Here is a 13014-nt window from a genome sequence, read left to right as displayed (position 1 = left end):
AGCCCACAGAGCCCTTCCCCGCCATCCATCCGGCAGCCACCCTCCGAGCTGCAGCAGAAGCTATAAAAAGCATAGGCGTTCAACAATAGGTGACATCACCCAGCTGCGGAAAGAACTGGATTCTGCCAGCTGCCAGGGAGAGTTATGGCCCCTTCCTCCCCCTCAGGACGGAGCCCCTGGGGAAGGGGCCTGGGGAGGTTCCACTGGCCCCCCTGGAGGGGTGGGGTCGGACACCCGAGGCCCTCCTCCCTCTCTGGGGAAGAAACGGGCATGGGTGACGGATTTCATGGGAGGATTTCAGGGATGGGGCGTATGGGCAAGGAGCTACAGAGCAGGGAGGGCTTGCTGGCTCCCTTCGGTGTCCATGGACTGGACTGTCGGAGAGATAAGCAGAGGGCTGTGGAGGGGTGGGAGGAGGGGCGCAGGCACTGCCTGGAGACGTGGGCCAGACCCGCTTCAAACAGGTCCTCTCCAGCCCTTTCCAGTGGGTTCCTTCCCTCGCCATCCCCCCACTTTGTGACTAGCACATTGCCTGGCTGGCCCTTAGTAGGTCTGCTGACTGACCTCCTAACCCTGGTTCTGGATGTTGGGTCTGACGTGCATGCAGCACGATGATAATTTGGGCCGGGGTAGGTTGAGGAAGGGTGTCTCAGTGGTTTGACCCCTGAGGCGCTTTGAGGGAGGCAGGAAGGTCCCTCCAAACAGCCCTGGCAGCTCCGACTGGCCTCCGCCCCTGAGCTTGGGAGCTGCAGGCTCCTTCCCCTTATAAAACAGCTCTCCCAGGACCTGCGGAGGGTGCCTCCCCTCCGTGTGTCCTCGTGGGTGCCCGGCACGTACCCTGCTCAGACAAGACATGGAAATGTAAATGCCAAGTGTCTGATGGATCTGAACTGCCAGCCCTTCGTGGCCTCAGTTTCCTCATCTGTAAGCCTGGGACCATTGGTGAGGTGCTGAGGAGCACTGGATGGGAGTCAGGAAAGCCAGGTTTTGGTCCTGTCTGTGACCCGCCTCCTTGTGTGACCTTGGACTCGGAGCTTCCCCTCAGGCACCAGGGACCTTCTCCGGGAGGGGCTACTCCAGCATCAGGGGCCTGTTAGCTCCACTGCCAAGAACCTTGGCCCCGAGGCAGGCTGGGTGGACAGGTGGACAACGGAGAGGGGCCAAGGCGGGCTCTGAGCTGCTGCTTCGGGGGCAGCTGGACTGGCAGCAAGATCAGGAGCTTAGTTCCTCTCCGGACAAAACCTTAATCTCCTTCTCTCTGGATAGGCAGCCTGATCTTTTGCCTCATCTCCCACCCCTGCTGGCCACACTCCTTTCCTCTTCGCCGAACCACAGCCCAGGCCTGGTTTGGCTCCAGGTGGGGGGTCCTCCTCTACAGAGCCAGCCGTGACCCCTATGGCCCGCTCACTCTCCTTCCCTGATCCCTGGGGTAAGCAGTGTTCCCTACCTATGTTGAAACCCTACTCCCTAAGCTGACAGTATTTGGACTCAGGGCCTCTGGGATGTGACTTGAGGGCTCGGCCCTCCAGAGTGGGATTACTGCCCTTATCAGAGCCTCCGGAGAGACCTCAGCCCCCTCCGCCATGGGGGCATACAAGGAAACGAGGTCCCTCCCGGACCATGCTGCCACCTGGTCTTGGACTTTAACTCCAGAGCTGTAAGCAGTAAGTGGCTCGCTCTATAAGCCACCCAGTCTGGTGTTCTGTTACAGTGGTCTGGGGACCATGACCCTCCCCCCAGGCCTGCGCCCTCTCCCCGGGGCTTCCTTCAGCCTCTTCTCTGCCAGCAGTTCCCTAGCTCCCTGCCCCCTGCCTGCACTTCTGCACGAATCCCGCCTCCCTGTGTGCCCCCTGCTCGGATTTCATTTGCATTGCGTTTGCATTGCACCTCAGAGAGTGGCGTGTGACCCAGAGCAGCACGGAGACCAGCAGTTACCGTGCTGGGCCCAGACCTCCCTCCCCACTCACAGCAACTGCCAAAGGCCCATATCGTCATTGCCGTTCCCCAGAGGAGCAAAGCGGAGGCTTGGAGAGGGTCAGTCACAGGCCCTCGGTCACCCAGCTGGCCAGCACTGACGCCGAGACTCAGTCCCGGTCCGTGAGATTCCACAGCCGAGCTCCCTTCGAAGGGCAGCCCCGGGGAGCATGGCGGGGACCCTGCGGTCCTTCGGTTAGCGTGTGCGAAACTGCAGAGGGCCGCCTGGCCGGTGCGGTCGGGGCCTGATGCTTTTCCTGACGTGCAGCGTGGATGCCTGGCTAAGAGCAAGGCTCCTGGACCAAAAGGCACCTGACTCACAGATGGGGGCGATCCGGTGCTGAGCTAGAGCCAGGAGGGCCAGCAGGGCCACTGGTCCTTCCTCTCTCCCTAAGTCAGGCAGAAGTTTGGGCCAGAGGTGAAGCGAGAGCTCCAAGAGCCTTGGCCCGTCTTTCCGGCCCCTCATCTGGCCGGTCGCTGCTCCTCTCTGTCCCAGCTGGGTGAGACACGAGCCACCGGGGTGGGGGGGGCAGAGATTTCCAGCTTCGACTGTGTGGATCATGTCATGAGGACACTCGGTGGAGTGGGGAGAGCACGGGCTGTCCAGCCGGCACGTACAGGAAGGTCCCTCTACTTCCTAGGTGTGTGACCTTCCCGGCCCTCACGTGGGGGTGGCAGTGCCCTGTCACACAGTGGCCGTGAGGTCTAACCACGATCCAGCTCAGAGTGAGTGGAGGAGCCCTCGGGAGGCAGCCCCGGGTCCCTCATGGCTGATGGCCATCACCTGACATGTCAGCAGGCAGGGACAGGGCCGGCTGGGGTCTCCACGCTCCTCCGGGTGCTCCCTGCACCGGACTGCTCCCCCGCTGAGCCCAGTTTCTGGCGCACTGACCACTGGGCTCTCCAGCCCCCCCAACTCCAGCTGCGTCCTTCCCAGCCCAGGACGGGCAGGAGGGAGACCACAGCCAGGGAGGAAGGTCTCCTTTTGAGACCACAGGCGAGGGCTGAATCACGTACCTACACTTCGCGTTTTCATTCGCACCTACAAAATCAGCACCTCCAAACGAAATCACACTCAAGGTGCCGGATCTGCCAAATATTCCGTGGATTCGCTCTCTCAGTCCTTTCCCTCACTCCTCCCCACCCTGGGGCTAGCTGGAAGGATGGCAAAAAAGACAGAAGAAGGGCAAAGAGGGAGGAAGGGAGGAGTTTAGGAAGAGAGGAGGACGCAGGGGGGACCCCGGGGGCCTGGGGGTGCACGAGCACCCTTCCCGCTCACCGATGTGTCCTCCGAGCACGAGGCAATGATGTTGTCGATGAATGGGTTCCACTTGATGTCCAGCACGTTGCCTTGGTGACCACAGACCTTGGGGTAGTTGGGTTCAATCCTGCCCGTCTGCAAGGAGAGAGAAGGCGATTAGTTTGATGGAGAACCTTTATTCCAGGTTTCTAACCTGGGCCGCGAGGTCTTTGAGGACCTACCACTGTCTCATTCACCGTTGCATCTCTGCACCAGGCTGGTCCAGATTGTTCTGTGGCTGTGTCCTCCCCAACCCTGAATGGCTGACAGGTTCAACAGCAGAGTGATAGACTGTTGGTCCGTACCATCCTCTCTCTGGGCACGTTAGGAAAAGCAGCCCTACCGCAGGTGAAAGTTTAAAGTTAAGATGCTCCTATTCACCTGAACAACCAGAGCCTTGTGGGCAGCAGGCCTGGCAGTTCACACGGCCAGGCACGGGGTGCACGTCCTCATACTCTCCCTAGTGCCTGTAACACCCCGCTGCCCTCCAGGTAGGTGCCACGGTCAGGAGGAGGCTCCTTCTTGATGCTCCTGGAGTCAGCAAGGAGGCCTGAGTCTCTGGGTCCATCTAAACACTGTCATATAAGTTACTCTGCCTCCAGTGTGACCAGTGCCGCTCCCAGATGTGGATGCTTGTTCAGTGCGCATCTTAGACACCTGTACACACAGCCCTGTGGTTCAAAGCATCATCTACGGAGTCACACAGGCCTGTGTTTGACTTACAGCTCTGCTGCTTTGTAGGTACGTGGCCTTGGGAAAGTGAGCTTTGGGAAAGTCAGCGAAGTTCTCTGAGCTTAGGTTTCCTCGTTTCTGAAATGAGGACAGTAACGCCTGCCTCATAGACTTTTGTGATGATTGAATGAGCTAACACTTAGCAAAGTGCTTCATGTGGAGATTATCATCACAGTGAATGTGCACTGTATGATAGTGGTAGTATTATCATACAGATTAGATAATGACACCTCCTCCAGGAAGCCCTCCCTGATCCCTGAGTGGGTTAAGAGCCCCTCCTCTGTGTGCTCATCACATTCTGTGCTTCCTTCTATTCCAGGCACATGTGCAGTTGCAGCCGCTTCTGTTTGTCCGTGAGCAGCTGAGGACAGAACCTGTCTCTTGTGTCTGACTATCCCGCTCCTTACAAGCCTGGCACACACTTTGTGCTAGGTACATGACCTGAGAGACAGCCTTCAAAGGGAATGGATTCCACAAAAGACGGAACAAGGAGTGTGGAGTGTGGAGGTAGGGGGGAGGGATGGGAAGAGAAGTCCGTGTTTAATGAAGGGAAGGAAAATTATAGGCAGAAGCTGTGTTTTCATCCCCAGGCTTTTTAATACTAGGTTTTTGGGGCATCGGAGGAGGTAGGGAGGATTTTCCCAGTCACCGCCCATGGACTAACAGTGGTGAGGTCATCCGAGGCACCTTAGGCAGGTCGTACCTCCCCCCTCCCGCCCCCGTTAGGATCCTCCCCTGAATAATGAAGAAGAGAATTTAAGTTTTGTAAAGCCTCTGCTTCACGTGCCATCTGCTTCACCAGTATGGCGGGGCAAGCGTTATTTCAGGACATGTGTCCTGCTGTGATCTCTCCCTACCCACTTCCTGTCCGAATCTCCATCGGCTCATTTCCAGACTGGCTGATTCTTTGTGTCACAAGGCAATGATGAGATGGTTGGAGAAAAAACAGACCCGAGGGAACGTGGCAACGGTGGAGAAGGACGGAGAGGAAAAAGCAGCAGAGCGGTACTAGGAGAACTCCGCGGACAGTGTGCGCATAGTGGGAAAATGACAGAATGGACGAAAAGGGTCTGGGGCGTACCCCATCGGGTACAAATGGGGTCCCCTTTGCCATTTTATGGGGGATGCGGTTAGAGCTGGAATCTCTCTTTCAATTACTTCTGGGCTATTGGACTATTTCTTTACAACGAGACTTTAAGCAGAGACTGAACCACAGGTGACCATGGCTTTGGCTCTCACACATCCTGTGATTCAAGTATGAGGAACTTAAGGTCCAGACAGCTTAAGTGACGAACACGACTTAACTGAAAGCGAATCAGGGCTTCCTGCCCAGAGGTGACACTCAAGGTGAGCTTTCTGAACCCCACTCTGCTCATTTTGGCCAACTCCCCTCGGCCAGTCTGACCTCTAAGGGCAGATCCTTACATTGGATCTCAAAGGCTGCATCTGACTGATCCCTGAGCAAATCTGTCTGCATTAAGCATTTGGCACCCAGTCCAGCCCAGGCAAATCTGAGGGGCACCAATTCAGTCAATAGGTGGCCATCAGCTAAAAGCAGCTTCTGGCCAGCAGCCTGTGTGGGTGACGCACTGGAGGGGCTGGTTAAGCGACATCGCTGGAGCCCAGAAACTGGGGCAAGGTCAGAGCCCTGCACTGGGAAAGGAATACATCTTTTTAGAGCTGAGAATAATCCTGATGGAATGTATATCCCACGTGGACCTCACCTTACACAATGGATTCGTTCCCCAGTGGGGTGGGGAATTACGATTGTCAGGACTAAATCACATTGTTGCTTATGTGAAAGGTGACCCCCTAGGGTTGTGCAGTGCGCAACCTGCTTGGCTGTACACGGCAGCCCTCAAGGGAAGGTCCCCCCGCTTTTGACTAGTAGCTATGCTTTTCCTGTTTTGTATCATGGGGTTCTACACAACATTCTGTTGGAAGAATGAGTTCCGCTGCGAAGAAAATATGTCTGAAAACCACTGTTCTATGGAGAAATCAAGTAAATTAAAAAACACAGTTATTAACTCCAGGAAGAAGGTTGTATAAGAAAACTAATGTAGGGGTAACTGGGTGGCTCAGTTGGTTAAGCAGCTGACTTCAGCTCAGGTAATGATCTTGCGGCTCAAGAGTTTGAGCCCTGCCTCGGGCTCTGTGCTGACAGCTCGGAGCCTGGAGCCTGCTTTGGATTCTGGGTCTCCTTCTCTCTCTGCCCCTCCCCTGCTCACGCTCTGTCTCTCTCCCTCTGTCAAAAATAAATTTAAAAAATTAAAAAAGAAAAAAAAGCTAATGTAAATCATAGTGATCATGATTTATGTACAATATTTACATAGTGGTAATAATATAAATCCTGAATATTTATTTAGACAAGAGTTACACTCTAACATACTGGGAGCACAGAGGTAGGGAAGCATGTGTGTGTGTGTGTGTGTGTGTGTGTGTGTGTGTGTGTAGTAAGAGGGGAGACTGGGCTGGAAGAGAGCCAGATCCTCAAATTCCATAATAGGAAGTCAACACACAATGTGTATGATTTAAAAAATCTAGACATGACAATGAAAGCGTGTAATTAAGAAACACGGGGATAAGTGCAAAGAGAAACAGTTAAAAGCAACGAACAGGGTTCCCTTTGGGGCGTGTAGAAAAGTGGGAGAGGGACTGGGTATAAGCGATGGTGGGCTGGTAACTATTTAACTGCTTCTCCGGAGAAAAAGGCCCTGGTTTGGAGCATTCGCCAATTTCAGGGGCATAAATATTCCCACTACGCTAATTTTAATCTACCCGGGTGATGTCACCAAAACCAGGCAGAAGAGTACACCGTTACGTAAGCTTTCTACCACGTAGGTATAACAGACAGGAGTTTTCCCCAAGAGCACAGGGAGTGATGCATTACTAACGTCTAGTACCTTTGTTTTTGGTATAATTTATTTAATGGTAAGTTTGCATAACTTAGTTTTGAATAATGGCCATGTCTGCCAATGCTTGCCGAACTCCTCCACATGTAGCAACGGGTTCTCACGAGCCGGGACAAGCCGCCTCAGGCATATCACTTGTAGCCTAGACCTCCAAGTAGCACCGGGCTTGATGAACTCTGGACAATTATTGCTTGGATAGACATAAAAATTAAAGCACAAATAAATGAAATGCACGCACTAAGCGGTCTAGAGGAAGCTTCCTCTGTATTTTTAAAAAATCTGAGCAATCTCCGCCCCAGGCCCCCAAATGCCTGTTTTCCGGTCCAATTTTTATTTTTAAATATTTATTTATTTTTGAGAGAGAGAGAGAGACACAGAGTGCGAACAGGGGAGGTGCAGAGAGAGAGGGAGACACAGAATCTGAAGCAGGCTCCAGGCTCGGAGCTGTCAGCACACAGCCTGACATGAGGCTTGAACTCATGGACTACGAGATCATGACTTGATCAGTCAGTTAACCAACTGAGCTACCCAGGCGCTCCGCCCCCTCACCTCCCCCCAGTTCCAATTTCTGCATAGGGGGTGTGACCTGAGACCAGGTGCAGGTCTGGTTAGTAACTGCTACACACCATGGCCATCTGTCTGTCGCTCATTCTCACACCCACACATGGACACTAATGCGATCCTGCCTAAGATCAAATTTTATCCTCCTATAACAAGTTCATCTTACAGCTGAGGAAGTGGAGGTTTAGAAAGTAAGTGTCTGAGGAGCAGAGTCAAGGGTTTTCTGTGTTTCATAACACTGGCATCACTGTGGAGATGGTCAGTTCACAGAACTGCCCCCACGCTGGGGGTCTGACCTGCCGTCTGGTCTTTGAACCTCAAAGAGAGCTCAGCCTCAACGAGCTGAGGCAGAGACCTTGCTCCCTGGGGTGACAGGGGCAAGTCCGTTCCTTGGAGTCTGCAATCCTATAATCACTAGGGAAATCTTCATGCCTTACCCTGGAAGACTCAAAGGACAAATCCAGCCCATTCACTGAGACGGACCTTCAACATCAAATGTGGGGTGGCGGCCTTTCTAGACTCGGAGTCTTTCCAGGGAGGAGCCAGGTTCGGGGGGGGGCGGGTCGTGTCTCAAATAGACCTCATCTACCAAAAGACCGAGTTAGTGGGGGCCGGCACGGAGGCCTCTATGCGCGGCGGAAGGGGACGTGAAGTAGGGCAACCTTCCCGCAGATGCATTTGACCTAGTCTCGGGCAGACTGTTAAGAGGTTCACAGCCTTTGGCCAATAATTCCGCTTTGGGAACGAATCCCAGGGAAATCAGCAGAGAGCACACCGAGACATTCACCGCGTGCTTACTTATAATGGCGCACGGTATCATAAACACCCCGCAGCCGGGCACTGCCAAAACGAATTATAGGACACCAACATTACAGAATATTATGAGGTCATTGATAATTGTATTTTCAGAGAATATTAATGACTTGAGAATTTCTCGAGAACTAATGTTCAGTGAAATAGAAGCAAGTTATACCCATAAAATGATCCCCAGCTATTAAAAGACACACAGTCTGGGGCACCTGGGTGGCTCAGTAAGCTCCTGATACTTGGTTGCAGCTCAGGTCACGATCTCACAGTTCGTGGGTTCAAGGCCCACATCAAGCTCTGCTTATGGTTTGGAGCCTGCTTGGGATTCTCTCTTTCTTTCTCTCCCTCTCTCTCTCTGCCCCTCCCCTGCTTGCTCTCTGTCAAAATAAATAAATAAATTAAAAAACAAACAAGCAAAACCCCACATAGTCTGTAAGAAAATACATCAAGATGTTAATAGTGGTGATGTCGGGTTGGTTAGACATTCGCGGTGTCCAATTCTTCCCCGAGACATTTAAATTTTTTATCAAAAAGAGAGATTATTAAAAGCACACGCAGACACGCTCTGTAGCTTCGACTGAAAAGTCTTCCCCTCTGGTCGTGACCCAGTAGGTCTTCCAGAAGTGACACACAGACTCGTGCCTACCAGAATGACACGGTTTCAGAAGCTTTTGTGGACATAAATATGTTTGCTCACACAGGCTTCTCTGCTCCCTTGTTACCCCACACATGGATTGGGGCGGGGAAACGCTCCCTGAAACGGAATTTAGTTGCACAATTAACTGAAAAAAGGTTGCACAGCTCGGGTCGTGCACACAGGAGGGGGCGGGGGTCAGGCGTTCCCTCGGAAGGGCTGTCCAGGGACAGCGGCAGGGGCACTGGGCCTCCGTCCAGGCTCCTATCTGAACCCAGTGAACTGACCGCCCAGAAGATATTTTCAGAACAACCTGCATTGCAGCTTTAGCCTCTTAGAATCCCCCATCGCCGCAAAGCTGAATTCTGTACACAGAAGCAAAACCTTTCTTACCTGGGGGCGGCACAGCGCAGCTGCAAGGACGGACTCGGAGCAGGAGGGGTTTTTCCAGGCCCAGTTCAGGCACTGGCCTCCCCGGCTGAGTGACCTTGGACACGCCCCTGGCCTCTCTGGGCTTCCCAGATTCCTACCCCTTGGGCTATCACTCTTTCTGTGTCTCCCTGGCTGTCCTTTTCACCGTAGGAAGCAAGGCTGGCGGGTCACCAGAGCGCCTTGCCTCCGGGACCAGGACAGGATAGGGTCACACCAAGTCTGCTGTTGGAAAGACGCGGGACGGCAACACTAATGATGACAAGGACGCAAATAACAGATCATTTGACAAGGGCTCGTGAAGCCTTAAGCCTTGTGCAGAGCAATTCAGGTACATCGTTTTGATTCTTGTAAAACCCTATGGAGTTTTAGTAAATGCTTCTAACTCTCGCCTAACAATCCATTTTAGGGATAAGAAAACTGAGGTCTTGGCCTGACTCACTGAAGGTGAGGCCCTGGGAGGCACGGAGCTGCGCCGTGCACTTGGCGCTGTCCACCTTGAGGCACCTCCGTCCTGCCACCTCCTATTTGAGACGGTAGGTGAGACACTCGCTCCTCAGGGAGACAAGCCGTCACAGATCAGTCACAGCTCGGTGGGAGGACCTCGGGGCTTCTCGTGAGCGTCCCGGGAGGGGGCTGGCTGGCCACTCTGTCGTGAATCCCCTTAAATTTACTCTTAGAGACGCCCCTTCCCTCACTCAAGTCTCTCCCCTCTCCCTAGTGATGCTCAAAGATGACTTTATTTTTAAATCTCCTGGGAAGTTAAAAAAAATCCCAAAGCCCAGGTTGCACCCCTGTTGATTTAATCACAATGACGGGGGGGGGGGGGGGGGGGGGGACCAGACACCAGTATTTTTAAAGACCCCCAAGTTTTTCAGTGGGCAGCACGTTTGGGAACTAGTGCCATAGGGGTTCCCTGTTCTGCTGGGGCTTCGGGGGACAGCTTGTGACGGGCGTGCGGTTGGAGCCCGGATCATAGGCTGCGGAACTGCCAGATGTACCCGAGAGTTAACCAGAGCTGGCCCCTGGGTGCCCGGGGAGGGGTGAGAACACCACCGAATCCGAGGACATCAGCGCGCTGCCTACAGGCTCACTTGCAGGAAGCACAGATAAAGCAAGAGGGCAGGTAACAGTCACATCAGGCAATGTGTGATGTAAAGGAGGGCCCAGGGCACCCGGCGGCTCCATCGGTTACGCGTCCAACTTCGGCTCAGGTCAGGATCTCAGGGTTTGTGGGTTTGAGCCCCACGTCGGGCTCTGTGCTGACGGCTCAGAGCCTGGAGCCTGCTTCAGATTCTGTGTCTTCCTCTCTCTCTGACCTTCGTGCTGTCTCTCTCTTCCAAAAATCAATTTTAAAAAATGGAAAAAAATTTATTAAAAAAACACAAACATTAAAAAAATAAATAAAGGGGGCCCAGGGCATGGATGACACTGAGTCAGGGGATGGGTGGTCTCACGGAGGAATCCCAAGCTTTGGGGGACTGCCTGGTTGTCACACTCCCTCTGCCACGGGCTGCAGGCCTCCCAGACCCCCCAGTTGGGCTGCCTGCAGTCTCCTCTGACCTCTCTCCTCCAGATGTAAGTTGATATTAAATAAGAGAGAGAGCCATCATCAAATGGGAAGCGTAGTCCTTCTCCTCAGGGCCTTGGGCAAATGTCAGGCCCCCGGGGTCCCAGCCCGGGGCCGGAAGGAAGCCTTGCTCCCAGCTCCCAGCCTTTCACACTCCCCACAGCAGCCACACGAGCATGCACGTAATGAATACTGCCCGGGGAAGTGCGGCTGGACAAGTAAGGAAAGGTGTCCCTGGTCACCACACCTGGAAGTGCCAGCAGCGGGGACACGTCTGAGCAGGTTCAGGCGGCCATCTTGACCTTGACCTGCTCGGCGGGGGTGAAGGGGTGACTCTTGCTCCCGACGCTGTGCACCCTTCATCCAAAGTGTGGGTGCTCCCCAGCGTGTGCCCAACTTGCTAGTGACGGTCCCCAACACGCTTGCATGCGCACGCACATCTGTACACGCGTGCACGCACAACCCACATGGCCATTTCTGCCCAGGCCTCTGGCTCTGCTCCTTCCCTCTCTGCATCCCAGGCAGAATGCACTGGTCTCACGGCCCGAACTTCTGGGCCATGATCTCCTCAGCCAGTTAATTCAATAAGTGAAAGCCTTCTAAGGAGGACAGTGGGGGACAAAAGGTCAGTCCACTCCTCCTTGCTGGTCATCTACAGGCTCACTGGCAGCAGCCTTTTAGAGAGAGCCGTCTGGCCCACAGGGGCCCTCTCCTGGCTTTTCAGGCTCTCAGGCAGTCTGCTGGGACAGCTATTTTGGGTGGAGACTTCAATTCACATTAGAGCTTCCAGGGCTGTTCCAGGAGATTCCTGAAGTGGGACCCCGATTTGTCTGCTCGCCCCAATGTCCACCCTCTTCGATTCTCTCACCAATTCATCTTACAAAATCTCGCCTGGAGTCCGACTCTGCTGCCATAAGTTTCGATGGCTCCCTACTGCCTAGACTTGAAAAGCCCCACTCATCCAGACAGAAGAGCCGCTGTGGCCCCAGCCTGGTCCTGCTCGGACAGATTCCCTCCCCGCCGCTGCTGATGCCACACCACGTCCCCGCCTCCACTGCTCCTGCTGCCCAGATGACCCCTGTTCCTAGTTCATCCTTGCCACCAGGCCGTGAGCACCACGAGGTCAGTGACCTTGATAAAGGCATGTCGGGGCCTCATTCAGTGCCTGGCTCACAGCAAGAATTCAAGCTGGATGAATGCCTCCCACCTTATTTCCCACCGCTGGGCCTTTGCTCATGCCGCCCCTTCAGCCCAGACTCCCCTTCCCATCCTCAGCACCCAGAAATACCATCCAGGGAACAGACCAACACCGTCTCCTATCCCTATGCTGGCTGGTAGGTCATTCTGGATAATTCTGCTCTTATGACCTTGAGACACTCTATCTCTGGGGCTGAGCTTCCGGGGTAGGTTCAGAGTCAACGGGCAGCGAGTGGAATAAGGGTTGTGAATGCTCTGAAGTTTATCCAGACAGAGACAAGTTCATGGTAGGACCTCAGAAAGCCTCCTAACTTCATGACTTCCTGTTTTGATTTTTCCCTTTATTCTTTTATCTTTGTGTTTCCAACATGAAAAGGGTTTGCTGACTTTTCCAGTTAAGACCCTTGGCGTGTGTGTATATGTGTATGCATGTGTGCCAGTGGAGGGGGTGGGAAAAGACCCTGGGAGGGGGGGTGGAGGGGGAGGGTCAGTAAGGAATCCTGTTTCTCCCGGTATTTCAGTTCTGGGAGACGCACTCAGTTCTCCCGGGCTCCAGGAAGACAGGTGACGGGGCCTCCTTTGTCCAGGATCCGAGGCGGTATCCATTTACAGACCCCGTGAGAAGAGAGAAGAGGCTCCCTGAGTCTGGAATACGAAGATGTTGAGTGTGTGTGTGTGTGTGTGTGTGTGTGTGTGTGTGTGTGTGTGTGTGTCAGGGAGGGGCCTAATGCTTGTCTCTGCAGTTTCCGGACTACTGGCCCCTTTTATAAAACCCTGTGCTAAAATGCATACAGAAGGTAAGAAAACTCCAAACCTACTACGCCTGATGAATCTGATGGGATGTCCTGAGGGCGGGGTTCTGCCCTTGGCTGCTATTAATCTACTGGGAGAGACAAGA

At 53.9% G+C, this 13014-nt stretch overlaps 1 protein-coding gene across 1 annotated transcript in view; it reads right to left on the bottom strand.

Annotated features, from left to right (window-relative positions):
• The window catches only part of CORO2B (coronin 2B), a 62191-nt gene that overhangs the window by 20433 nt on the left and 28744 nt on the right, over positions 1-13014 (bottom strand). Inside the window, exon 3 of the mRNA XM_029952262.1 lies at positions 3254-3370. Within this exon, the coding sequence (XP_029808122.1) occupies positions 3254-3370 (117 nt within the window). The remainder of the gene's footprint in view (positions 1-3253; positions 3371-13014) is intronic.

Source organism: Suricata suricatta, chromosome 9 (assembly GCF_006229205.1).
Source record: "Suricata suricatta isolate VVHF042 chromosome 9, meerkat_22Aug2017_6uvM2_HiC, whole genome shotgun sequence".
Taxonomy (NCBI): Eukaryota; Metazoa; Chordata; class Mammalia; order Carnivora; family Herpestidae; genus Suricata; species Suricata suricatta.
The sequence above is the reverse complement of the archived record's forward strand: the minus strand, read 5'-3'. Positions and strand labels throughout refer to the sequence as shown.